We start from the raw sequence: 26240 nt of genomic DNA, 5'->3' as shown, positions 1-26240 counted from the left end.
ACCTCAACAAGTTACGAAGCAAGGCTTCTTTTGTCAACCAGACACTTGTGTGCCTGATGCATCGCTCTTGCTCTTCGCTCAGGGCTTGCCCATCGCGTTCAGATTTATACCAGATACTCCATGTCATGCACATAATCCATTAGCATTTTGGCTGAGGCAAGGATATGCAAATTTCCACCAATTATTTCACAAATCAACAAAGAACCATAGGATCAATCCTTTTGTTGGGTCTACGAAGCCCATCCAGCTCATCTTCTAGTACCTTATTTAGAATCACAAACCATAAGCCTGGGAGAGCAGATAATAGAACCATGGACCATCCTTACGAAATCAAAGCATGCAGTTAAGCTTTTCGATGATTGCTTTTCATGAAAGGAAAGAGTAGAACAAGCCCAGTGCAAATCCGGATTCCCAACTGATCATCAACGCATTATATATGCCAACAACACTTGCTGATTACACAAAAGAAATCCTACAAATATACAGACTTGCCACCTTCCCATAGCTAAGAAGAAAAGTAACTGATGACAGCATCCAGAACCCTCACTATGCAAACACCTACAGCTGACCAGAACACGGACATGCCTACCAGTTTGAAGCCTCAACAGCAAAAACAGATAACATGCATGATACCCATAAAACTTCCACGAGTTAATCAGAATTTATGCTCAAATCAACTTTTAGAAAGCTTGACTACATTACCACGCTGCCAGAAGCTTTATTGGCTGGACAACATTACATCAGATCAAATGTTTAACCATACACAATTACACATGACTCCTGGAAATAAAGGTTGAGGTACAAGCAATTGCAAGGAGCCAAACATAAGTCTCAAGAATCATTACTAAGAAAAAAGATTGTGAATGACACCCACACTACTCAGGTAGATTGATCAAGATAAAAGTAGTAGACAAATACAGTGTAGTCCAGTTCCATTATTCAAAAAAATACTATCCAGAACTGGCGGCAAAGATACAGTATCCAGAATTGCAATGCAAATCAAATAGGTCTAATTGCAAGAAGAAATAGAACCCGAAAAAGCAAGAATTTCATCTTATTTTTACTTGCTCGAAGGACAAAAAGAATAAGCATGCCTTTCAGCAGTAACAACAGCACTTTGACATACAGTCAGCATCGGCACTTCTCAACCAACGAGTAACTTATTCTCTTCCAAGAAGCTGTAAGTTGGCACCTCCAAATTGTATGGTGCTGGTCCCTTGCGAATCCTGCCAGAAATGTCATAGTGTGAACCATGGCATGGGCAAAACCAACCACCAAAGTCACCAGCATTTGGCAATGGGATACACCCCAAATGAGTACAAACTCCAACAACAATAAGCCACTCCGGATTCTTAACTCTTGCAGAGTCTTCTTGTGGGTCTCGGAGGGAAGCCAAATCAACACTGTTGGCCAGCTGAATGTCGTCTTCAGTACGGCGCCTAATGAACACCGGCTTACCACGCCATTTAACAGTAACAGTCGAGCCAGGCTCAATGCTGGATAAGTCAACCTCAAGGGAAGCAAGCGCAAGGACATCTTTACTAGCTGACATGCTCAGGACAAACTTGAGGACGAGAAGACGGATCACGGATGCATAGACGAACCTACCACCTGACAAAGCAAAGTATGCAAAAGCACGCTTGCTAGGATCACCAGGCGGATATCGCTCATGATTATACTCATCGTACACAATCTTTGAAGTTGGATTTTTCACAGCTGCTAAAGTTGCTGGAAGGTCTGGGACGATCCCCATATCATGTGTTGGTGTCAATGCCTCAGAAGAAAATCCTGAGAAAGCCAAAAACCCACTTATCAGACCAGCTTACATTCAAAAAAAATTCTCTTAGTATTTTTTCTCCTCACAGACCATCCCTGCAAGAGGGGAAGAATCTTAAAGGAAATCTTATAATGAAGAACGCATTTATTTGCTTAAGTCAAGGACAAGGAGTATGTCTTTTTTTTTTTTTTGGCCATGTAATTCACAAAAGGGGGATCAAGACTTTGCAAATAGCAGTTTCAAAGGTTGAATCTTCCTCTACAGCATTTCTTTCAGAACCTTGGTCCCATCGCTCAATGCTGGCCTGACATCTAATTGCCCTGCAGGAAGGGCCCACTTTTCTATTGTAGTGATGGATGATGTTCGACAAGAAGTATCTAGAGAAGAAGCTAGAACACAACCACAGCTCCGAAGATCCGCCAGGCAACAGAAACAAAATCCTAAGTATGCCAATGGCTGTCATTTTCTGGGCTATTTGGGTAGATTCAGATCCTTTCATGTAGGAGAGTTTTTGATGAGCTCGGATCCTTTTGATGATTTCATGTGAGGAGCTGCCACCTTTGGCGAGCACATATGCCCCTAATTTTTTAGAATCTAAGGCCAGGTGATTTCGTATCCAGTCAAAATCTTGGCTAATTGATCGAAGTGGGTAGCTCCAGTAGACCCATAGATCATGGAACGAGGGGGCTAACAAAAAGTAAGGATTCAACTGGCTTTGAGCTCTCACGTAGTTCAGGAACCCACATGCAACAAAATATTAACCGCCAATGCCCATCTCATAACTCCCAATCGAGTTGCTATGTGTCAACCCAAACTTAGTGACTAATCAGATTAAGTAAATGATTGTCATTTTCAACTTAGAGACTTGTGCATTGTTTAAAGGAAAAGAATCAATTCAAGTCAAAATGGTCAATGTCTTGCATGAGATTGCATCATGAAGGACACGCGGCTTATTTGCATGCTAGAACATAGCTTGAGGACAAATGCATATGCATGAAGTTGCTACGTGGATGAACATTACTCTTAGGCGTCATGATTAAAGCTGTAAATAGATTCTTTAGCTATCTCAACAGATATGAAGAGAAATTTTTAGAAAGACAGAGAAAGGACTGATGAGAGAATTATGCAGAAGAAGATAGATTTGGCCAAAAAAATATTGAGAGAATTTGAATAGCTTATGTAAGTTGTTCACCCCTCTATAGGGTTTTGAGTAAAATGCATGCTATCTTCTCTATGTAAATTGAATCGGCTATGTTAATGTCTTTATCAGGTGTGATATTCAATATGAAATATGATGAACAGATGGCATTATGTGTATTGGGAACTAATATCTATGCACAGGGGGAACTAAGTACCATGTAGGACAAAGTGCTATGTCGTAAGAGCTACCTATTAAACCTTGGACAGACGCAAGTGCTAAACCAAGGGGACCCTTCATGAACCCATGGAGCCCACCTCTAGAATTGTACTAGTGCAACTACATGTGTGCACCAATGGGATTAGCTGCTACATGTTATAGCATCATTCAATAGCATCTGTTTAATTCATGACTTGCCTATTGTGTTTGCAGGCTGGCCTAAACTGGGAAGCGTAGGAGATCGGGGTCCTTGGATAAGGAGTGCAAAGTGAACCTGAGTGGATTTTGGGATATTATTATTTATGGTATCAAAGCCGAGTAAATTTTCGGATGTTACATGCTAAGCCACATCACAAAGCTACATCTAGGAATGTGGAATCCATACCAACAGCTTCTCAAGAAGCAGATGAAGACAGACTCTGGATCATTATTATGAGCAACAAAAGAGATTCACTCATCAAAACAAAGATGGTCTGCAATACAGACCATTGCCTAGGCAGAAGGACTTAAGAGAGGAAAAGATGAGAGAGAGAGAGAGAGAGAGGAAATGGGGACTTATATAAGATAAGTAGCAAGGCAATCTTGAAAAGATTCTTAAATTTCCTTCTTTTTAAGGAATATAAAATTAGTCCTCTAGATGGGCCATTTCAAAAAACATGCAAATTGCTTCTTCACAAAGGAATTTGCAATTACTATCCACTGTACATAAATGACAATAGCAGCATATCAAACATTAGCCTAAAAGCATACTCAAATGCATATGGATTTCAATTCTTGGCAAAGTGAGAAATTTCGATTTATTCAGAAGTTACAAATTATATACTATTCATGTAGACCTGCAAAAATTCTATGTGGCCACTTTAGGGGCATTGAGAGTATTTGGAATAACTTATCCGCAGATCTATAACAGTGATGTATGATTCTTCAATTTCAAAGTGTTTGATGACATTTCACAGCTGCAGCAACACTCAGCTGCAACACCTCACATCAGCCTTTGAGAAGCTCCTCCGCCCAATTTAAGGTGTCGCAAGCACACGGGTGATAAGACAGCAAAGTACAACTCCAAAACAGAACACTTGCAACATAGCTAAACCTATACCAAAGATTTTTTTTACATGCTTTCAAGTATCAAAAGAACACCAAAACCATCAACCTGATATTACACTATAGGTGTATAGATTTGTGCCCCCTGTCTTTTCACCAAAATCTCCACCTCAATTTGTGCAGTCACAATGGGCACAGCAAATCTTTTAAATCCAAAAGCCCTAATACTATGCACAATGATAAGTATCACACACATCATGCGCCTAAGATGTAGCATTAGGTTGTAGACACGTGCAAGATGCATCGCGCACTTACCCTGAGAGTTTAGAATGCCTAGCCTACTTAAGGAGTTAAAAAGATGGATAACAGGACGAGGGCACATCTGCATAAATACAAAGTGAATCTCCTCTATTTCATTCCTCCCATCACCAGAGAAAAAAAAAACCGGTGAATTTGATCTCAAGATATCCTAACACCAGGGATAACGTCGCCAAAAAACTGCAGATTTTATAGCCTTTCCACTACCATACAGAAGCAAAGGAGGTGCAATCTAAATTGCTCAGTCCCTAGAAGATTGCTCCAATTTCCCACCACAAGCACCTCCCATCGGGTTTGTTCATCTCCTCCCAGCTCTCCTACTCCATAGACACATCAGATTCAATCTTCATCGAATTCTTGAACTGCCTTTGCTGGATGGACTAGTTATAGCCGCTGGTCTCCCCAGTTCATCTCCCCAGTCGTGTTAAAATCAAAGCCCAGCGCCGAGCTAACCTCCCCATTCTCAAAGAAACGGTCAAGCTTCCCCGGCTTTAAGAACCCATAGCTCGGGAGACGAACCGAGCTTAAATCAAATCAAATCAAAGGAAGCGAAACCTAAATCGCGAGCGCTGATAGTGGGATACAAGCAATCTGACCTCTGATCGGAAACCGGAACTGCGGAGGCAGAGAGGGCGACGGGTTTGGGGACGGTTCGGATCTGGAAGAGAAATCGGAGCCGAGATCATGGCTTCGAGAGAGAAAACCGGCTGCCGGAGACGACTGCGAAGGCCTCCAGGATAGAGAAGAGAGCCTCCTCCCCGCGATTCTCAGCATCCTTCGCGTCTGTGTTTTCGTCGTCGTCGGTCTTCTTCTTCTTCTTCTTCTTCGATTGTTCCCGAATGATAGGGTTCGAGGAGCATGTTATTTTTCTAAGGCACTCTGAAAAATCGTTTGCGCTTGCTCATTAATATATTTAATCATTTGAAAAAGCGTAAGCCGTCTTAGCTCAGCTGGTAGAGCGCATGGCTTTTAACCATGTGGTCGTGGGTTCGATTCCCACAGACGGCGCCTTTTTTGGTTCAGCTGGTAAGCCGTCTTATCGAGCATGTCTTATCGAGCATGTTTGGTGGGAGATATCTTTCGTGATTTTCTTGTCATTTCATGAACAGTCCATTGTACAACGATCGAGAGCAATTGTTCACATGCATTACAGATTTTGGTAACGACGCGTTGCATTAAATTCCTAGATTGAGCCAATGGCTCAAGATCAGTTATCCGCATTTTGCGATAAACTTCTTATATTAGAGTGCTATGTAATGACCAAGAGCAATTATTTGCATTTTATGGTATGTTTTACTTAGGACCAACTATCCATGTATATGACTAATTTTTGGTAATGTCGTGTTGCATTAAATTAGTAGATCGAGCCGTTATAATCAAAAGCAACCATTCATATGCATACTATTTTTTAGTAATGACATGTTGCATTAAATTTCTAGCTCAGGCCATTATATATAATGGTCAATATCAACTGTTTGGATTTTGCTATAAATTTCTTATATTAGATTGCTATGTAGCCGTCAAGAGCAATTGTTTGCATTTTGTGGTATATTTTACCTAGGAGCAATTGTCCACGTTCATAACTAGTTTATGGTAATGACTTGTTGCATTAAATTGCTAGATCGGAGCGTTATATAACGATTTAGATCAATCGTTTGCATTTTACGGTAATTTTCCTATATTAGATTGTTATGTAACAACCAAGAGCAATTGTTTGCATTTTATGGTAAAATATATAGAATTAAACCATTATGCAACAATCGAAAATGCCATTTAAATTTTCTAAACCATTCATTGCTATTTTCGGACATGTTCATCATGCGAGAGAAATTGTTTGCACGATATATTGATTGTTTTAATTAGCTCACACACGTAACTAATTTATGTTGATGACATGTTGCATTAAATTGCTAGATGGGGGTGTCATGTAATGATCTGGATCAACTGTCTGCATTTCATGATGAATATCTTATATTAGACCATTATATGATGATCATGAGCAATTGTTTGCATTTTATGGTAAATTTCATAGAATAAACTGTTGTGTAAAGATAAGAAATGCTATTTAAATTTCCTAAATCGTTTGTTATTTTTGGACATGTTCATTGCATGAGAGAAATTGCTCACACGATATATTGATTGTTTTAATTAGCTCGTATACATAACTAATTTCTAGTAACGACATGGTGTGTTAAATTGCAACCGGGGCATTATATAACGATCAATATCAACTCTTTGCATTTTACAATAAATTTCTTATACCGGACTGTTGTGTAACGACAAAGAGTGACTATTTGCATTTATGGTAAATTTTATTTAGGAGCAACCATTCACATACATAAGTAATTAATGGTAATGACGTGTTGCATTAAATTGCTAGATCGGGGCATTATGTAACCATATAGATCAATTGTTTGCATTTAACAATAATTTTTTTTATATTAGATCTTTATACAACAATAAAGAGCAATTGTTTGCATTTTAATTTAGAATAAATTGCTATATAACGAGCATAAATACTATTTTAATTTTAAACCATTCATTGCTATTTTTGGACAAGTTCGTCATATTAAAGAAATTGCTTGCATGATACATTGGCTGTTTCAAAGAGCTCGCATACATAACTAATTTTCCAATAACGGCATGTTGCCTCAAATGCCTAGATTAGGGCACTGTATACCGATCAAGATCAACTGTTGTATTTTATTATAAAATTTATTATATTAGACCGTAATGTAAAGACTAAGAACAATTGCTTGCGTTTTATGGTAAATTTTATAAAATAAACAGTTATGTAATGATTAGAAATGCTATTTAAATTTCATAAACTGTTCATTGCTATTTCTAAACAAGTTTATCGTACGGACGAAATTGCTCACACGATACATTGACCGTTTTAATGAGCGTTTTGTATAATCATGAGAGCACCTTTTCAGTGAATTAGATTAATGGTTTGCATAGTGTAACGATCCAAAGGTTTCCAAGACAAAACGTCACGATAAATTATTCAAGATAATTGAGCGAGCCATGAAACTTTTAAGGACCTTTCCTGATTACTCCAAGACATTTTTTAGGGCAACGCAGGATTGGGCACGAGGTCGTTCCATAATATTCTCTAGGGGTAGAACGGAGAATTGCGGGTGATGGCATTGAAAATTATTAATTCAACTATCTAAGAACATCATTCTAGGTGGAACTCGTTTGTTTCGATTTAGGAATACACTTGCCACTTGCCAATCGACGAAAAAAGGCTACGAGCTTTGTGTTGATTATCCACGTTGGAAGGTGTGAAAGCATTAAAGGGACACATCAACAGTTGTTTCTCGTGTGTCGGAGAGCTAGTTATGATTTTTTTTTTTTAAACACTACTTCGGACAAAACTTATTATTATAAAAGTTACGTAATTTTTTTGATCGGAGTTCCTTCCGGAGGTATTTAATTGATATTTTTTTCTCCGATTCAATACTCAAATAAGTCAATAATTTGTTCTGATATTAAAGTGAGTATTATGTGAAATTTTTTATACTTTTAACATAATGAATAAAGCAATCTAATCCCTTCATAAATACACGAGATACGGATATTAAGTAACTACCCGTTGCTCCGTTTTGACTCGGTCCATGCAGGAAGAAAATCCGGCACGAAAAGGAGTGTTGGATTCTAATGTAAAGTATGAAAGCGACCGGCAGGATTTGCGTGAGATTGGTTCACAAAATCCAAAACTCAATTAATTGCCCGTAATGATGACAAATTCACGAGACAGGTAAAGTAAAATCAAAATAATAAATAAAAATTGGCATCTCAGCCCTCCACCATGAATTAGCATGTAATGATGGGGTTAGACCTTTCTGTCTAGTTCTTTTTGTCGGATAATCTCGATCGACACTGTTTATTGATCACGTGTGTAAGGTTTTTCAATAATTACGACATTTGAAATTTCATTAATATTTTTTCTTTATTTTTCTTAAGTCAAAATGGACGCGCTTTGTATATGGCTTTCTCTCGTGATTATAATTATTAATATATTATATTCAGCTTGATCTGAGGACTCAACAGTATGCATCGATTAAGCAAATTTATAAAATACCGAATCGTAAGTATATCCATCGATTTTATCAATTCGTATATTGTTGCAAATTATCTATCAAATAAAGTAAGTTTTATTCTATTTCGAGATGTGTATTATATTATGCTTCCGTGATAATAAAAATGCAAATTTACAAATATACCAATGGAGAAATGTCTACATCTTGCTTTTATGGAGCATGTTTGACAAATAATATATTTTATAACCTTCCTTTTTTATTTTTTTAACAGTTCATTATATAACAATCGAGAGCAATTATTTGAATATATAGTAATCTTTAATCATTACTTCGTAATTGAGAGCAATTGCCTATAACTTATTACGTTTAATTCTTAAATCAGGTTGTTATATAACGACCGAGAACAACTATTTGCAATTTAAAATAACTTTCTTAGATCACACCGTCATGTGATGACCAAAAACAATTATTTCAACTCTATTTAAATCTTACAATAAGGAAGTATGTCTATCTTGCTATATCGAAAATGTATTTTATAACATTCATTTTCATTTAGCAATCCATTATATAACGATTGAGAGCAGTTATTTTCATACATAGTAAAAAAATATTATCGTTACTTCATAACCGAGAGCAACCACCCATAGTGTATTACATTTGAATCTTAAATCAAGTCGTTTTATAACGATCAAGAACAACTGTCTGCAATTTATAGGAAATTTTTAGATCGAACCATTGTGTAACGGCCAAGAACAGTTATTTCAATTTTACTTAAATCCTAGAATAGAGAGGTATATATATCTTGATATATCGAGCACGTTTGACAACGAATGTGTTTTATAACCTTCCTTATTTGTATTTTCAGCGGCCCGTTATATAACAATCAAGATCAATTATTTGCATACATGGTAAATTTTTTATCGTTACTTCATAACCGAGAGCAACTGTTGATGACGTATTACATTTAATTATTAAATCAAGCCGTTATATAACGACAAATTACAACTATCTACAAATTATGGGAAATTCTTAGATCCGATTGTTGTGTAACGACCAAGAATAATTGTTTCAATTTTATTTAAATCCTATAGTGGAGAAGTATGTATATCTTCCTATATCAAGGTTGTTATATAACGACCGATAACAACCGTCTACGATTTATGGGAAATTTCTTAAATTAGATTGTCATGCAACGACCTAGAACAGTTATTTTGATTTTACTTAAATCCTACAACATAAAAGTATGTATATCTTGCTATAACCTTCTTTGTTCATTTTGGTAGCAGTCCGTTATATAACGATCAAGAGTAATTATTTGCATATATAGTAAATTTTATCGTCATTACTTCATAAACGAGAGTAACTGTCTACGATACATTACATTTATCTTAAATCAGGTTGCTAGATAATGGCCAAAAGCAACTATATGCAATTTATAGGAAATTTCTTAGATCGGACTGTTATGCAATGACCAAAAACAGTCATTTCAATTCTACTTAAATCCCCTAAATCATTCATTGCTATTTTTGGACAAGGTCCTCGAATTACTACCGATAGCAACTGTTCCACGATATCACATATTTTCGATGAGTTCTTGGTATAAGGACCAAGAGCAACTCTTTGAGAATTAATTGCTATTCTTGTATCACTATTTGTTTAGCGAAACAATAAGAAAAAATATGTTGAAAGTGAGTGAATCCGGAATTGAACGGGGTGAGAGATAATGAAAAGGGAGTGGTAAAAGTGGATTGGGTATAACTAAATTGTAAACCCATTTAACACATATTATGTTCAAACTCACTTACGACCTATTTATTGAATATGACTAAGCTATATAATAACTTAGCCCATCGCATATGGGTTAAAAAACAAGTCTAATATACCGTAAGTGCGATTGTACGCTTGTTTCATTACTCAGTGGTTGATAGGTGATCACCTTTTCTTGAAAATATATACTAAAACACATACTTCTATTTTTGCGTCAACTTATTTGACGGTTATGATTTTCCCGCAATCAATCTTCTTCGCAACATGTAATATGTATCTTAAGGAAACACCTTATAAATTAACTCAATTATTATTTGTCGCCGCCACTACCTTTTAGAAGAGAATCATACTCATGTTCCTTACTCTTGCATATCGTTTTTTTCTAATAGTCAAGTTTTCCTCCAACGGTCAACTGTCGACACCGCATTTAAAAGTACTTATGAATCTCGTTAATCTATTTAAAGACCTCTCCCCAAAACCGTCCACTTCCGTATCTACACAAGTTCGTTATTTACCCAACTCTCGACAGAGACACCCGACAACGAAACTCATTGTCTTTCCTCATCGATCAGATAGCAAGCACATCCCTAAATCGAAACACTCGACATCAACTTAGAAACGATGTTGTTAGATTGCCAAATTGATATTTTTCCAATGCCATCATTTCGCCAAATCCAAATAACAACAAAATGGCAACAAGGAGCGTCTCCGGGCAAGCTTATCCTCCTCATAAATAAAAGAAACCAGAAAAAGAAGGAAATCCAGGGAAGGAAAAGCAAAAGGAGGGAGGCGATGGCGATGGCAGATACCGGCCCGTGCCGTCCCACGTTTCGGCCCGATCCATAGAAGGTAAGGAAATCCGGGCACCAGAAAAGGGGAGCTGGATTCCAAATCTGAAAGTCGGGAACTGAGCGGCAGGATTTGTGCGAGATGGGGTTCGCAAAAATCCAAAATCGACGAAACTAACCCGTAATTACTAGTCACTTCCCCTGTAATGTCGACCAAATTCACAGGACCAGTAAAGTAAATTAGAAGGAAAGAAAATAAAAATAAAGTAGGAAGGGAAAATAGTATCTGGAGCCAGCCTTACACCTATGAATTAGCAGGCAATGATGAGCTAAGACCCCTCCTTTTTTTCGCAACCATTTTTCGTGTTTCCACATTTCCACATTTTTTATTTTCCTATTAGGGAAAAGGGCAGGTTGCATTCTGGGAATTGGCAGAAAAAGAAAAACAAGGTCTTCCCATACAGGGCGCGAGGGTGAGAGAGAGAGAGAGAGAGAGAGAGAGAGGGGCAAGGGGAGGTGGAGGCCATAAGAGGGAAAAATTCAAAATCGGGTCCTCGGCGAATTCTAAAATTCAAAGCGACCCGCTCGATTTTATTTCCTCGGAAGGAATTTCCCTTTTATTTTATTTTATTTCCATTTATTTTAAAAAATTACGCGTTGAATGGTTTTTGCCATTTCGGATGAGCACCAGGGTCTCCCCTCTCCGCCCCCTTTAAATATTGCCTCCACTTTCACTCGACCCCATGACCAATCCTCTCTCCGCTCCTCCCTTACTCAACCGCTTCTTGCTCTGTCGCTCTCTGATTTGCTCTCTCTCTCTCCCCCTCCCTTTCTCTCTCTTCTCTTCTCTTCTCTTTCTCTCTCCAGTTCGAACTTCGAAAACCTCTCCGCTGCTCCTCCGCCTCCTCCGCCCCCGGCCATGGCGCACGTCAGCGACCTCCCCTGCGATGGCGACGGCATTTGCATGGTCTGCCAGGGGAAGCCGTCCCCGGACGAAACCCTCACGTGCCGGACCTGCGCGACGCCCTGGCACGTCGCCTGCCTCTCCGCGGCGCCCCCGACCATGGCCGACGCCGTCCAGTGGGAGTGCCCCGACTGCTCCCTGCTCCTCGTCGCCGCGGGGGCGCCCGAGCCCCCGAAGGCCGCGATCGCGGCGGCCGGGGCGGGGGCCCCCGGCGATCTGCTGGCGGCGATCCGCGCGATCGAGACGGACGATTCGCTTAGCGAGCTGGAGAAGGCGAAGCGGCGCCAGGAGCTCCTGAGCGGCGGCGCGAGGGCCCCCGAGGGCGAGGACCGGAGGGAGAAGGGCAATGGCGTGCTCGACATCCTCGACGGCAGCCTCAACTGCTCGTTCTGCATGCAGTTGCCGGAGAGGCCCGTCACGGTGAGCCTCTCTTTTTTCCCCAATCCGTTTGATCTTATCGCTTCGTGAAGCTCGACGGAGTTGTTCTCTGCCGGTTCATTGCGGTTACCGATGTCTCGCGGAAGTCCGTTTCTTCTTCGTTTTCGTTTTCATTTTCTTTTTGGTTTTACCTAAAGCAGTTTAATCCGAAGTTTTATCCGCTCGCAGTAGTTGTTTATTCGTTTGCCCAGGTGCGTCAGCGATTGATTTTACATCTCGATCGAGGACAGTAAGGGTGAATATCGGATTCTCCGCTATCGGTGGCTTTTCGATTTTTTGTATTCCCTCGAGTCACCATTTCTTTCGCTGACCTTCATCGGTTATGGTTCCAGTCGTTTTAGGACCTTGTCGTTTTGTACTACTGCTTTCGTCCGTTGGTTGAATCTTGTCCGTAGTGACATTCATTTCGCCTAACCTATTATCACGCGCCGTTCAAAGTGCAGCTAAAAAAGTTACTCATGTGGTTGCAAATAAGCTTTGAAGATCATTGTTCATGAGTTGTATTTGTAATGTAGCTAAGTCATTTTGTAATGAACGAGACTCGGTTACCTCTCAGAAAAATAGGGATATCATGTTCCATTTGATGCTAATTTGCTCTGTGCATCCTGTTACAGACTCCTTGTGGACACAACTTCTGCTTGAAGTGTTTCCAGAAATGGGTTGGGCAGGGCAAGCGCACCTGCGCAAATTGCCGCCATGAAATTCCAGCAAAGATGGCGAGCCAGCCTCGTATCAATTCTGCACTTGTTATAGCCATCAGAATGGCAAAGATGTCAAAATCAAACAGTGAGAATGCACAGGCCAAGGTCTATCATTTTATCCACAACCAAAACCGGCCTGACAAGGCATTCACTACTGAGAGGGCGAAGAGGGCCGGAAAGGCCAATGCTTGTAGTGGGAAGATCTTCGTTACCGTCCCTCCAGATCACTTTGGTCCAATCCTTGCAGATAATGATCCAGAGAGAAACCAGGGTGTGTTGGTTGGAGAGACTTGGGAAGATAGGATGGAATGCAGACAATGGGGTGTCCACCTTCCTCATGTTGCGGGGATTGCTGGGCAGTCGTCTCATGGTGCACAGTCTGTGGCTCTTTCGGGGGGCTATCAAGATGATGAGGATCATGGCGAGTGGTTCCTCTACACAGGGAGGTATTTCATTTCTGCTGTTTGTTGGAGTATTTGCTAGCTTGTCTTGCATCCCTATGAGGGACAGTGTTTAAGAATCTTAGGTCACCCTTGAGAAAGCAACACACTCTTAATTTGTTGCCCGTTTGAGAGTAATGTTGTAGTAATCATTATTCCCGTCTTTAGTGTGTCACTGATGAATGACCATAATTTTGATTGCTTTATAGCGGTGGAAGAGACCTTACTGGCAACAGGAGAACAAATAAGGAACAATGTAAGGATCAGCATTTTGAAAAGTCGAATGAGGCATTACGAGTAAGTTGCAAGAAAGGGCACCCTGTCCGGGTAGTGAGGTGAGTCCACATCATTAATTCGTGCTAAAATGACAGATTCTTCTTACTGGACTAGCCGTTGCCAGAGGTGTTGTGCAAATTGGTGATGTGTATGATCCTTTCTGGTTATTTTATGTCAGCTTTTTGTAGTGCTAATGAAGGATAGAAATGTGCTAACATTCAAAGAACCAGGTTGTATGGAGGTGATCATATCTGGAGAGATCCTGTGATATTGCCTTGAATTTTATTTGCTACAAGGGACTATCTTTTGTATTAATTGACACATTATACAAAAACAACCATATGTGGATTAGAATTAATGTGCTTGCATAACTTCCATAATCATTACCTTGGCTTGTCCAATATTATAGTTGTTGCCTTGCATAAAGTACACTGCAGTCTGAAGAAGATGTTAGATCAAATTCTCTATATCCCAGTATTGTTCAAGATGTGTTTTGCTGCACTGTGGGTTTGACATTTCCCTTGATGGCAGGTCACATAAAGAAAAACGTTCTGCTTATGCTCCGGAAATGGGGGTGCGATATGATGGTATATACAGAGTTGAGAAGTGCTGGCGTAAAGTGGGGATCCAAGTAAGACTAATGGCACATTGTTCTTGTTGCATGATACACATTGCTTTGTTTTAGTCTCAATGTTGACGGAGTTATTATGTCCCAGGGTCGCGTTGTCTGCAGGTATCTTTTTGTACGATGTGACAATGATCCTGCCCCTTGGACGAGGTTAGCATTTTGTACTCTCTTCCTTATTTATTTTCATCCTCACATAACACATTTTTGTTTTCAAAATCAATGTGAAGTGATGAACATGGGGATCGACCAAGGCCACTTCCGATTGTGAAGGAGTTGAAAGGTGCCAAAGATCTTACTGAGAGGAAAGACCCTCCATCCTGGGACTATGATGTAGGTCCATTCACTTTCATACACATTCTTTGGCTTGTTTTGCTGAATGTAAAATGGAGAATTTTTGTTTGTAGGCTGAAAAGGGATGCTGGATGTGGAAGAAGCCTCCCCCTAAGAGTAGGAAGCGTTATTGGGGAATGGAGGATGGGAAGGGAATGAGGAGAAGCAGGAAGCATATGTCAGTCAGGGAGAAGCTCCTGAAAGGTAAAATTTGATAGCTTTATTTAACTTCTGGAGAATTACTTGTGATAATACTTGACTCATTACTACTTCATTGAAAACTTATATTTTGATGGCCAATGATGCAGAATTCAGCTGCCAAATATGTCGGAATGTGATGAATTTACCTCTGACTACGCCATGTGCACATAACTTCTGCAAAGCCTGTCTAGAGGGAGCCTTTGCTGGGCAAAGTTTCATGAGACAGAGGACATGTGAAGGCAGGAGGACACTACGTGCGCAGAAGAATATAATGAAATGTCCATCATGTTCAATTGACATTTCTGATTTTCTTCAAAATCCACAGGTGCGGCACAATTATTTTCTCAGGATTTCATTATCCTATTTTAGATGGGGGGACTTCTATGTTGTCATTTGGCATTTTCACATTGGAGCTTGTATAATATGATGGCTTTGAATTTTTGAAGGCCCTAAAATGTGCTTTAGAATTAATGATCATCCACAGGAATAGGTTTAAAAAGCCAATTGATGATCACATGGATGGGAATGGTTGAAGCATTTCTACGTTATCAGTCTGGTTAATATGTTTTGTTGTGTCGGTAGGCTCATGAGGCTTTGACATCCATGACAGGTAAACAGAGAGCTAATGGGTGTGATAGAATCACTTCAGAGCCAGGCTCTTGAGGAGGAGGAAGAGGAGGAGGAGGAAGAGGAGGAGGAGGAGGATGAAAACTCCGAGTCAAGTGAGGAAGCTGATGGTGCTCAGAATAATTTGGAAAATGATGCTGAAGATCGTGAAAATGATGCTGAAGATATTGAAAATGATGATGCTGAAGGTGAAATTTCCGAGGAAACTAAGTTACTGCCGAAACCAGAGGCTGAAACTGAAAAGCAGGAAGCCTGCAAGCAGAAGGCTGAAAATCCTGGCAATTGCATTTCAGATCGCGTCCGATCTGACACTGCAGATGCTGAACTTCTGGTTGACCTCAATAATCAAGAAGATGCTGAAGATGAAGAGGCGAATATGGCTTTGCCAGAGAGCAATGCCAGGCAGCTCCGGAAACGAAAGAACTGCAATGATGTAGTCAGTCCAGTGAAGTTGGATGCTGGAGTTGCAACCAAGAGCAAGCGAGTCAAAATGGCGGCAGCAATTTGATTTTTAGCTATGGTCAAATTCCCCATCCTTGATTCTGAACAAGTTGAATTTCCTTCATTTTTTGCTTTTTGTTTGTAGATGTCTCTTCTCATAGGTCCAAGCAGCTTGATCATGCTTTTTGTTCTTACTTGGTGGTCTAAGGAAAGGATAGTGAAGAACATATCATGGAAGATGTAGGGACCCTTAGTCTTTTGTTGTTTTTGTTGGTTCCTATAAAAAGTCTATTTCCTGTTCTGAAGGCAAGAATGTGGGCTAGGGAGTGTTATTTAGTTGCTGGGGATATTCTTGTCAAGCTAGAGATTGCTTCATTTTCAATACAAAAGTGGTTTTTTGCTTTGCAAGATAGGGGAATCAATGGATTTTGCTTAAGTGCAGTGACATTTCCTTTAACGGGTTAAGAGTTGTTTTATCGTTGTGCTTTGTGGCGGAAGATTCTCTCAGGACGGATCTCCGGCAATCACTGAAGCTGGCTTCTGTTTTGGAGAGGAATACTAATGTCGATTAACTATTCGGCGTCTGCATACGGTGGTCTCAAGTGTACTCGGACACTAGTACGGTCCTGTGCACAGGGGAATATTATTATTATTATTTTATATAAAACAGTCCCACATCGGTTGACGGAGATGCGACAAAGTAAATAATGCGATTAGCGCAATTTCCTTTCACGGTCGCCCAACACTCGGCTTCCTGCACATTTATTTTGCTCCGTGATTCTAGCCCCATTAATGAATCCTTGAAGAAACTCTTTTTGTTTCCCAAGTTTGCATTGGTAAAAATTGAACTTCAATCTTCAACGTCCTAGCCGCTCCAATTCTTCAATCGTGAGGCTTTCTTTTAGCCTCCTGACGGAGCCATTCTGTCCTTTGGCGGCCAAATGATGCATGAAGTCGTGCAGCTTTATGACTTGAGCCTTTTCGACTTGTTAAGGTCAAAAATGATCGCCGGACACGGAAGTGAAGTTCAAAGAGCGAAATGATATCTATGACTCTCCATGAATAAAATGACATTAAAGTCAAATTAAAACGACAAAAATGGGGACTTTTCGAGTATTCACACTTTTGCAGTGTCTCCATCCTCTAATGTACCCTTTTTGATGTCTTCATAAGCGACAAAAGGGTTGAGGAGACCGAGAGAAAAGTGCCAAGCGACTTGATGGCCACAAGGAATTTAAGGGGACAGAAGAGAGAGGATAACTTAAACTATCGAATGTCTTGGTTGGTTTAATTAAATTATAGGGGCGATCTCTCCGTTTAGAACCGTGAAAGGTTTAGAAAAGATACCCTGCTGCACAAGCACTCTCATTCTCTTCAGTGGGCCACTACAAAGTTCGAATTCGCCGGGCGGGTTCGGGGCCCCGGTGTGGTATGTTTTGCGTCAAATATGGCGCACTGTCCTCGTTTGCCAGTAAAAGAACTAAGGGAAAAAGAGCGAGAGTATGCACGTAGTGCCCGTGCACTCGTGCACACGAGAGGCTCGAGCCATCATTGAATTTGAATGCACGAAGTACATGTCTGCACGGTAGTATCTTTAGGTTTCGCTTTCACGGGAAGACCCGCCCGTGAGACCTTTGAGTTATGATGTACACTTTCGAAGTAAAGATCAAGGCCGGTTCAGCGACGCCATTGCTGAATCCAGCATCGACCTGAGGCGCAAAAAATTGTAGTCACTGTGGCACCGTCTGCTTGAACACCCAAACTCACCTTTGACAGTAGCAGGCATGCGAAAGAATCGCAAGGGTGGTATTTTACTGGAAAATCAGGAATACTGCACAGGCGACTGGTCATCCTCTGGTTCTCACACCTTCAACCTGCACCAATAGCATGTCGGTAACAATGTTTTTGCTGCGAGTCCTATGCTTTGCATTAAGACAGAGACCAATGTGTGATGGAACGCATGGTGAAACTTAGAAATACCAATGCCCCTTCTTTTCTAGTAGCCCAGACATCGGTTCAAGAGGCAGTTGATTAGACTAGGAGTACCACTCTACAAAGAGGGAAAAGGAAAAATTGAACAGAACTGAAATACACCGTTAAGGACGTTCCTCTTAAAGAAGAGTTCGTCCTTCGTCCATCTTGAAAAGAGCAAGGACAGAAATTTTATTGCAAATGATCACACTGCTAATCATTTCAACAGAACATAGCAACGCATTATGCACCATTTTTATTTGAGTGCCTTTTTCCTTTTTCCAGCCAACAAAATGGTACTGGAAGACACCGACTTAAGCACTAACATAACTCCTACTTGCAGACATCTTCATAATATTCCTGTGAGCAGCCAACTTCTAGTCCATGTTATTTATCTTGATTCTTATGTACCCTTTTGTCACCAAAACTTGAGGATAGGTTTCAATTTTCGTATTCTGCCTCCCTAGTTACGATTCTTTTCCAGTTCCAAGTTCTTGACCAGAGCTTGCTTTTCTTCTTCAGGAAGAGAGTTGAACATGAAGATGGATTTATCACCAATGTCATCCTACACATACCAAAAACATATCAGAACACTCCTAATAGGTTCACCCATCAGCATTATGGTTTTTGACTAGATCGTACCTTTATAGGCTGAGTGAACTTTCTTCCGGCAAAGATCACGAAAAGGGCCATCCAGAAACCCAACAGAGTCGCCTTTACTCCATCATCCATCAAACCGGTCTGTGCATTTCATGAAAACGTATTGGCTGCATATCTGTTCAAATCCTAATAAAAGCAAATCTCCATATATCCTATAAGGAAAAATCTTCAAGAGTGCCCTATGACACACGTTAAGAGCCATTGACAGTGCTTTGGAAATATAATATATTTATATTTGAGGTGGGCAACTTTCTTTTCCAAGTGCGTTTACACGCACCCTTACTAGGTTAAGTGGTTTCTTTTAGCTAGTACTCTCAGGACACTTGTTCACAAGACCCATATTATAGTAGTGATGCCACACCATGGCATTAAACAACATTTGTAAGCCAGATACTCTTATCATTATATTTTTCTCCTGCCATTTCTAGTTGACAAAAGAAATGTTATTGTACATATGTATGTACATAAATGAGGACCGAGTGTTCCAACTAGGCATTCTGCACAAATGGGACACTTTAGACAGGATTTGACAAAAAGTGCGGTCAGTCCCTCATGCACGCAGAAGAAGAAAATGATGACCGAGTTCCATTTTGCAATTTTCAGCAAGACTTTCATGCTGCATTATACTAATGACTGACATGAAAGAAAGAAAGCCAAATATCTGCACCAGAACTTAATAGGAGTTACCAAATGCCCCAGAAGAACAGTCGGTATAATGAATGTGAGAATGCCAGCTTCCAGCTTTCCATAGCACAGGCCTACATTTGAATATGAATAATCAATACACAGAGTTAACCCATCAAAAGGTATCTTCATAAGATGATCACTACAAATTCTAAAAATTATGATGATCATTACGAATTCTAATTTTATTTTATTTTTGACTATTTACACTTTCTATTTGAATGCTACCTCATGTCTCAATTATACTCAACCTTCAGCTGTCCTTCATAGAAGACTGATGTCAATACGTGAAAAATAAATCTCAAAGTAAGGATGATCAAGATTTCATGTAGGATTGTCTCAGATTTTTCAAATGCTCTACAAAACATAAATTGGAGGAAGTAGTGTTAAGATTAGAGACATGTCAAGAACGTCATTGCTTGTCAAGAGAAGCCACCAGCTGGTGGATTGGGATAGGCATGTGGATATTCACACAATCATTTTATATGAAGGAGTGGTAAGTTAGGGCAATCGTGTCATTTACTGTACGCACAAAGTAGGACATCGATGTATTATTTTCAAATGAGCTTTCTCCTTTTGCCACTGCTCTTATCTGGAGAAATCCTTAATTTTCCTTTTTTCTGTTAACTATCTGAAATTAGGGAAACTAGTTTTCTCTGTTTGATGGATAGTATAAATGGACCCTCAGCAACTTACGCTACCCCATGGTATCTGAACTAAATAAAAGAGCATCAGTAATTGGAAAAGGATTACCTTCCTTAAAAACAAGTCCCGTGAGAGCAGCAAAGAGAGGACCGACAAACCATACTGCTGTCGAATTATCGACAACATATTGCACTAAGTTCTCTCCGGATGGTTGAGCAAGGCACACATATGTTGCCAAAGAACCGACGACACCAAGTGCCCATAGAGCTTGAAGAGTGCGTTTAATCTCGGTAACATAGATGTGAATCAACAACAATGATAAGCCCAATCCACCAGCTCCAAGGGTATAGAGTAAATCAAGATTCTGCCTGATTATCTCACTCACCCAAGATTCTTCAGGTAAAAAAGCAGTTGAAGAAGCAATCACAAAGGATGTGGCAGCAGTTACCAACCCAGATCTGTACAATATCACCTGATAGAAATCAATGGGACATTGAAAATCTTGGGTGCGGACCGAAGTATAAGAAAAACAGGCACAGAACTAGGTTATACAATCCTTATATAGATGGGAATGGGTAAGTAGAAGTATTTATTGATGTTATAATGTTACCCTCATGGATGAAAGCGGGGGCCTGCCCCTTTAACTGACTGGAGAAAATTTCTTTGATTTTTGAACTCACTTTTCTGGTAAGTCTGTTTACAAATGGCTAGTGCCCCCAAACTGACTACTCCTCTTGTATTTTCATTGACTTTCTAAGTAAGTATGAACCTGAAGTCATTATCTTTTATCTTTGCCCTTCCATGTTTCTGGCAGCACTATATCGATGTCGTTAGGGACTGTAAAGCTCAGGTTTTAGCAGACAATTGACAACTACAAAGCCCACGCGAATTTTGCAACTTCTTACGACCAGGGTACAAAAAAGAAACGAATATTTTTAGCTATGACTAATATGACGAAGTATCTCCATATCCAGTGCAAAATCAACTGATAAATGATTGGTTGGTCACTTATATTCATCAAGACAAGCACAAGTTCGCTCGCATCAACCATGAATCGATATACAAAATGCATTCAAGGCATAAAAAAAAGTCAAGGGTTATTAAAAGCGGTACAACCATATGATTTATTTCCTTAATGTAGCGAAAGACTCAACTGCAGCCATGGTATTTTATTTGTTGAGCCTATAGTCCTTGGTAGTCTTGCTTAGAATTATGCACATGCTTTGGACACTTTATGCATATCTTCTCAAATATTAAATGACTGTGTACATGCAATTTTAGTAGTAAGCTCTGCTGATGAATGACCCGTATCCACCCCTGGACGTATATGCATTGAAAATTCTGACCATTCTACTAAGGACACAATTTTTCGTATTTCACCCCTCAGAATCTCATTTTTAATGTTTAAAATATTATTCAAGCCTTGCATATCATCGGTTGAATTACGATCAGCTCTCGGGCAACTCTAGGTCAAACTCAAGAATTTGAAAATAATTCAGGATGACAACAACTGTTCCTCTTTATGACGATACCAAACTAGTAAGGAATAATTGGAATTGACTAATACAACAGGCTAAATTAACTAGAGATTTGAAATTCAAGGAAACTAAACCTCCTTTTCATGGAACACAATTAATCTGCTCTTAAAGTGAAAACCGGAGAACAACCTCCCATTCTTCATCATTATCATTGACCAGTCACAGGACTAGTATTTGCAATTCTTTTCTAGCTTTGTGAAAAGCACGGGTCCTTAGGAAATTCCAAAGAGAACTCAATAAAGGAAAGGGTGAACAATTCAATTGACTTCCTGCTTTGTGCAAATAAGATGGCAGCGGCCAGACAAGACAAGCCGCATGTGTTGTCTCCAAACTCGCTTCAATCAATTCTATTCATTAAATTTCCGGTCCCAAATGAATTCAGAAAGGGCCAGATGATTAAAAAAATATGAGATTTCAGTGGGAGCATCAGCCACCAAAATTAAGAAGCAGCTTCTCGAGCCCAAAACACCCACCAAGCTCAAACTAATGCAAGACAGTCTGATTTTATGAACTAACAACTCGAAGCAAAATCCCAGACCACTAGCATCAGCTAAGAACAGCAAACAAGAACCATGAAGCTCAAACTAACTCAAGACATTCCGACACGAATAACAAATTAGTCGAAGCCAAAACTCAGACCAGCCCCGTCAGCCAAGAACAACTCGAGGACCAGCACATGTCCGGACAAACCGACCGAAATTTCACGAACTGACTGATTACCCGCATACGAGTCGAAGATAAAGAAGAGAGGGAAAGGGGTCAAGCACCTCTCTGACGTCGGCGGGATCGACGGTCCAGGGGCCGTAGACGCCCCGGTAGACCGTCGGGTCGGGCGAGCTTTCGCTGAGAGCCTTGCACCTCAAGGACCCGCTTCGAACTCTCCCGGTTCTCGCGGACGCGAATGGTTTCGGCTTCGGCGGAAGAGAGGCGTGGAACAGAGCGGTGGGCATCACTCTCGACGCCATGTCCGATGAACTCAAGCGCGATCACGACCAGAATTTTGAGCTCAGGAAAGAAACGATATGGACGTCGGACACGGAGATATCATGCGAACAGTATATGCTTCTTTTTTGAGTGTTGGAGATCGAGTTTCAGGATTTTGTCTTCCCTCTTTCTCGATTTTTGTGGTCCGTAGAGGATTGGGCTCGAGAGCTTTTGCAGGCCCAAAGGACGATCCTTATGGGCCCAATGAAGTCTTGCATTCGATCGGGCCGAAGGAGTGTTAGCCGACTCCTATTACATATCGTGACGCAACCAAGGAGAAGAAAAACATCGGCACATGACGTGACCAAATCTTTTGTTCATCTTGTACCTTGTGCATATGCTACGTGTGCAGAAGTTTAGTGATGGGTTTGTTCATCTCGAACCTTCGACTTCTGAGCAGATAAAGCAATCGTGACTCCAAAAAGGAATATCTTCTAGCGGACATTGCTGAAAGAAGATAAGTGTGCCGGTTGCCCTATCTTGTTATTTCGCCCTGTCCTAAAATGAAAACCCTATTGGGCTTGTGCTACTTTGGCATGTTCTCTTGCATCACCTGTGAGCATGGACGCATGAATTCTCTTGTCTCTCCAAAGTGGACGAAATATGGAAACTATCACCTTTATTAAGAGATTTGTTTGGCTTTCAAAGAGCTTCAAACAGATCGCTTTGAATACAGGAATATATATATACACACAGTAGAGAGTTAACAATCGAGAACACGGTCCACTAGAGAAATTTTTCTTTTTCGGTTAATCGGTCAGGTGATGTCCAACTTATATTATGGCGAAGATTAGGGCCATGGATCAGGCAATCCCTTATTCGTTGGTGGTTCATGGGTCGGGCCAGACATTATTGCCTAGCGTAAAAATGGACTCGATGTAGCGAATGCGGCCCAATAAACGTAACAAGTCCATGGGCCGGCTTGGCCAATAAGTTAGGCCCGACATTAGGGTCTGACCTGACTAGGAACGAGAGAGAGAGAAGGGGAGTGGTAGAAAAGGTTGGGGTAATCAAGTGAGGTTTCACCGCTAATGACATCCGTACAAGCCTCGCAGATTTTACTCAAAGAAATGAAGAATATATCCGCCGCACGCTTAAAGATGGCTCCAAGAACTCTCTCTCTCTCTCTCTCTCTAGGTTCAACCCTTCAAATCACCTAGGGACAATCCAAGGAGGATTTCGGGACATAAAAGGCCAAAAGCATAAATGCCGGAAAAGGTCAAATTCCTCTCTACTTTGGCTCCAATCCCCCCGTAAGAACGTCCATCGATCGCCATCTTCGATGACGAACGGGGACGCGCGGATCTCCTGAAATCGTCCAAACGGCTCATCGAATAATACGACGACGAAGGTGGTCCCATGCGACTTCGAAGGTTAAAAAAAAGAAAAAAAAAGAAAAAGGCCACTTGTCTGCGAAAGCAAGCGAGGGGCGTGCTCCGTCAAAAGATCGGAATAAAAATAAAAAATAATAAAAGCGGCTGGATCCTCTGGCAGGGCCGCGCGCGATCGAGTGCGGACGGCGCATGGCCTCCCGCCCCATCGCTCGTTTCCGAATCCACCATGATTCCGGGCCCCGGCCCCACCGCCCCCCTCCACCACGAGCAGCCGCAAATTTGACGTTTCGCGACCGAAAGCCCGCGTCCCACCTCACGAAAGGACCCCCCACCCCCCTTCCGTGGTCCCCACGCACGCCTGCCTCCTGCCTCCCTTCCCTCGAAGGTAGTGTCCACGTCAGCGTTCACGCCTGCTGACGTGGCCCCGTCACATGACGAGAAGGCTCCTCCTCCCCCTTCTTTGTCCTCATGCGAGCTTCTCTCCCTCCCCTCCTCTCCACTTTTCCGCGTTTGGGCGGAACAAATGTTTGTAATTTCGAAAGTAACCAGTGCGGTCCTACTTTCAAAGGAGTCCTTAACGTGATTCCAAGTATCTCGCGGCGGATTGATTGACCGATCACATCTCTCCAATCTAACTGTACGAATTCAAACAAATATCTTATACTTTTCGCGACATACTCATCATTTTGTGAATGCGATCTTACTGGATATACATAAATATCAAGGTCTACGCGCACTCATATTGGAAGTTACTCCAATAGAAAGTCTAAATAACTTATATCATCGAATGTATAATTTCATGAGATTTTATCGAATTGAATGTTTGCGAGCACCCTTTTTTTCTCTGCCATGTTTGTGTGAATTCTTTTTCTTTCTACAACTCCCAAAGGTTCTTTATTTTCTCAAAAAGCGAAAAAAAAAAAAACAAAAGAAAAAATCTTTGGAGTTCAGATATATACGAGCCTCCTTATCCCTTCAATCCGATTCGATCCTGCAGAAGATCACCCCTTTTCCCGGTGCTTTGTGGGATCTCCAATGGCCCACAGCGTATGTTGCCTGTGCATGCGCGATTTCAATCCCTCCAAAGGACTCCGAAATTCCAACAGACCAAGCGTGGCATCGGAAAGAGACGGAACAGGAAGACGAGATTGGCCACATTTCGAGCTCGGAAAAGCTTACGCACGTGTCCCCTTCGGTTCCCCAAAGGTTTCCGTCGCTACAATCATTCCGTTTCCATCTCATGTGAACTAAAGCGCTGTCGTACGCGACCTAAATAAACAAAGTAGAAAAGGTGGGTGGTTGCTTTACGTGCTCAATGCATGGTATTAGAGTCCCTCGTCCGGTCATCCATGTTTCCACTCGGTCTGTCGAATGGTCTGTCGAATGGAACGCCTTCAAGGAGCGTCGCCATTTGCTGGCGTTCGTTAAGTTCTTCTGGCCCGAAACTTGCTCCGAATATACTAATGAACCAGCTCAGCACCATCTTTTTGACTTGACCAGATCAAAGCCTGGCGATCAGTGCCCGTCTGATTTATGTAGGCTGAGGTCGCTTCGTTTGCATGCGCTGTTTTTACTTATCATTCTTTTTGCCATCTTTCGGTGGGGGTGTGTTGGGCGTGAAAGTGACAAGTCAGCACGTCCTTGAAAGCCGAATGATTTGAAAAAAAATGGTGGTGCCACTCGCAACGCGATGGAGGAGGTCGCATGTGAGGTTTCGGTTCTCTAGAATGCACCCCACCAACCATTTCACGGGGACCTCTCCGGCGGTCCCATTTTCAGCAGTCGGAATGCTTCGCCAGCGGGTTTTGAAACACGTGACGATTTCGGTTCGCAAGACGGCCATTAAAAATGGGAAACGGTGGATGGTCACTGTCATTGTCGAGCTCTCTCGCGACTCCCCACGGGGAGGCGAGGGGGGGCGCTCCCATGGAGACCTAACAAAGCCTAGGAGATTGGCCTACTGAAAAGGATTGGTTTTTAGATTCTGTCATAAAAGATCTCTGAATCTGCTTATGTTTCGGGATCTCTCGTGCTTTAGCTATCAAAGAGAAGGAAAGAGAGAGGATCTATCATGCTGAATATTTTAGCTGTGTCGTACGTGTGGGGGACGCTTCCCACTTGGTTTCCTCGCGTGGCATTTGGACTCCAAGTACGTCCGTGCACGGACGACCATATTAAAGAGTTGAAAAGCTAATAAATGGGGTTAAGTGCGCGACGGATACGCAATCGATCAGTTAGAGAATGTTAACAAGGAGATTATCAGCGAGGGAACTCTAGAGCC

The 26240-nt window shown here is 41.2% G+C and overlaps 3 protein-coding genes and 1 non-coding gene across 4 annotated transcripts; 2 read left to right on the top strand and 2 right to left on the bottom strand.

Moving 5' to 3' along the window:
* Positions 1-857: 857 nt before the first annotated feature.
* Positions 858-5352, bottom strand: LOC104433735 (cytochrome b-c1 complex subunit Rieske-4, mitochondrial). Its single transcript, XM_010046590.2, has 2 exons — positions 5093-5352; positions 858-1788 (listed from the first exon to the last, which is right to left on the bottom strand). Exons 1-2 carry the CDS (start codon positions 5268-5270, stop codon positions 1145-1147), a joined length of 822 nt encoding a protein of 273 aa, XP_010044892.2. The 5' UTR covers positions 5271-5352; the 3' UTR covers positions 858-1144.
* A 79-nt stretch (positions 5353-5431) lies between these two features.
* On the top strand, positions 5432-5504 carry TRNAK-UUU. Its single transcript has one exon. It is a non-coding gene; the product is annotated as a tRNA-Lys (tRNA).
* Positions 5505-11845: 6341 nt separating this feature from the next.
* On the top strand, positions 11846-16584 carry LOC104433733 (E3 ubiquitin-protein ligase ORTHRUS 2). Its single transcript, XM_010046589.3, has 9 exons — positions 11846-12481; positions 13114-13646; positions 13850-13975; positions 14448-14547; positions 14633-14694; positions 14772-14874; positions 14949-15078; positions 15183-15400; positions 15686-16584. The coding sequence occupies exons 1-9, from the start codon at positions 12017-12019 to the stop codon at positions 16208-16210; spliced, it is 2262 nt and encodes a 753-aa protein (XP_010044891.2). The 5' UTR covers positions 11846-12016; the 3' UTR covers positions 16211-16584.
* A 1536-nt stretch (positions 16585-18120) lies between these two features.
* On the bottom strand, positions 18121-22722 carry LOC104433732. Its single transcript, XM_010046588.3, has 5 exons — positions 22409-22722; positions 20212-20575; positions 19462-19532; positions 18757-18855; positions 18121-18679 (listed from the first exon to the last, which is right to left on the bottom strand). The coding sequence occupies exons 1-5, from the start codon at positions 22604-22606 to the stop codon at positions 18578-18580; spliced, it is 834 nt and encodes a 277-aa protein (XP_010044890.1). The 5' UTR covers positions 22607-22722; the 3' UTR covers positions 18121-18577.
* Between the last annotated feature and the right edge of the window lie 3518 nt (positions 22723-26240).

The sequence above is a fragment of the Eucalyptus grandis genome, chromosome 2 (assembly GCF_016545825.1).
Source record: "Eucalyptus grandis isolate ANBG69807.140 chromosome 2, ASM1654582v1, whole genome shotgun sequence".
Lineage (NCBI taxonomy): Eukaryota > Viridiplantae > Streptophyta > Magnoliopsida > Myrtales > Myrtaceae > Eucalyptus > Eucalyptus grandis.
This window is presented reverse-complemented; position numbering and strand designations above follow the sequence as displayed.

Bases quoted from the DNA above. Each gene is read 5' to 3' on its own strand.
- LOC104433735 (XM_010046590.2), bottom strand. From the start codon at position 5,270: ATGCTGAGAATCGCGGGGAGGAGGCTCTCTTCTCTATCCTGGAGGCCT. The intron at 1,789-5,092 runs GTCAGATTGCTT...TGGCTTTCTCAG, and splicing joins GTTCCGGTTTCCGATCAGAG to GATTTTCTTCTGAGGCATTG.
- LOC104433733 (XM_010046589.3), top strand. From the start codon at position 12,017: ATGGCGCACGTCAGCGACCTCCCCTGCGATGGCGACGGCATTTGCATG. The intron at 12,482-13,113 runs GTGAGCCTCTCT...ATCCTGTTACAG, and splicing joins TGCCGGAGAGGCCCGTCACG to ACTCCTTGTGGACACAACTT. The intron at 14,875-14,948 runs GTAGGTCCATTC...TTTTGTTTGTAG, and splicing joins CTCCATCCTGGGACTATGAT to GCTGAAAAGGGATGCTGGAT.
- LOC104433732 (XM_010046588.3), bottom strand. From the start codon at position 22,606: ATGGCGTCGAGAGTGATGCCCACCGCTCTGTTCCACGCCTCTCTTCCG. The intron at 20,576-22,408 runs GTGCTTGACCCC...GATTTCTATCAG, and splicing joins ATCCCGCCGACGTCAGAGAG to GTGATATTGTACAGATCTGG. The intron at 18,856-19,461 runs GTAACTCCTATT...TGAAATGCACAG, and splicing joins CTGTTCTTCTGGGGCATTTG to ACCGGTTTGATGGATGATGG.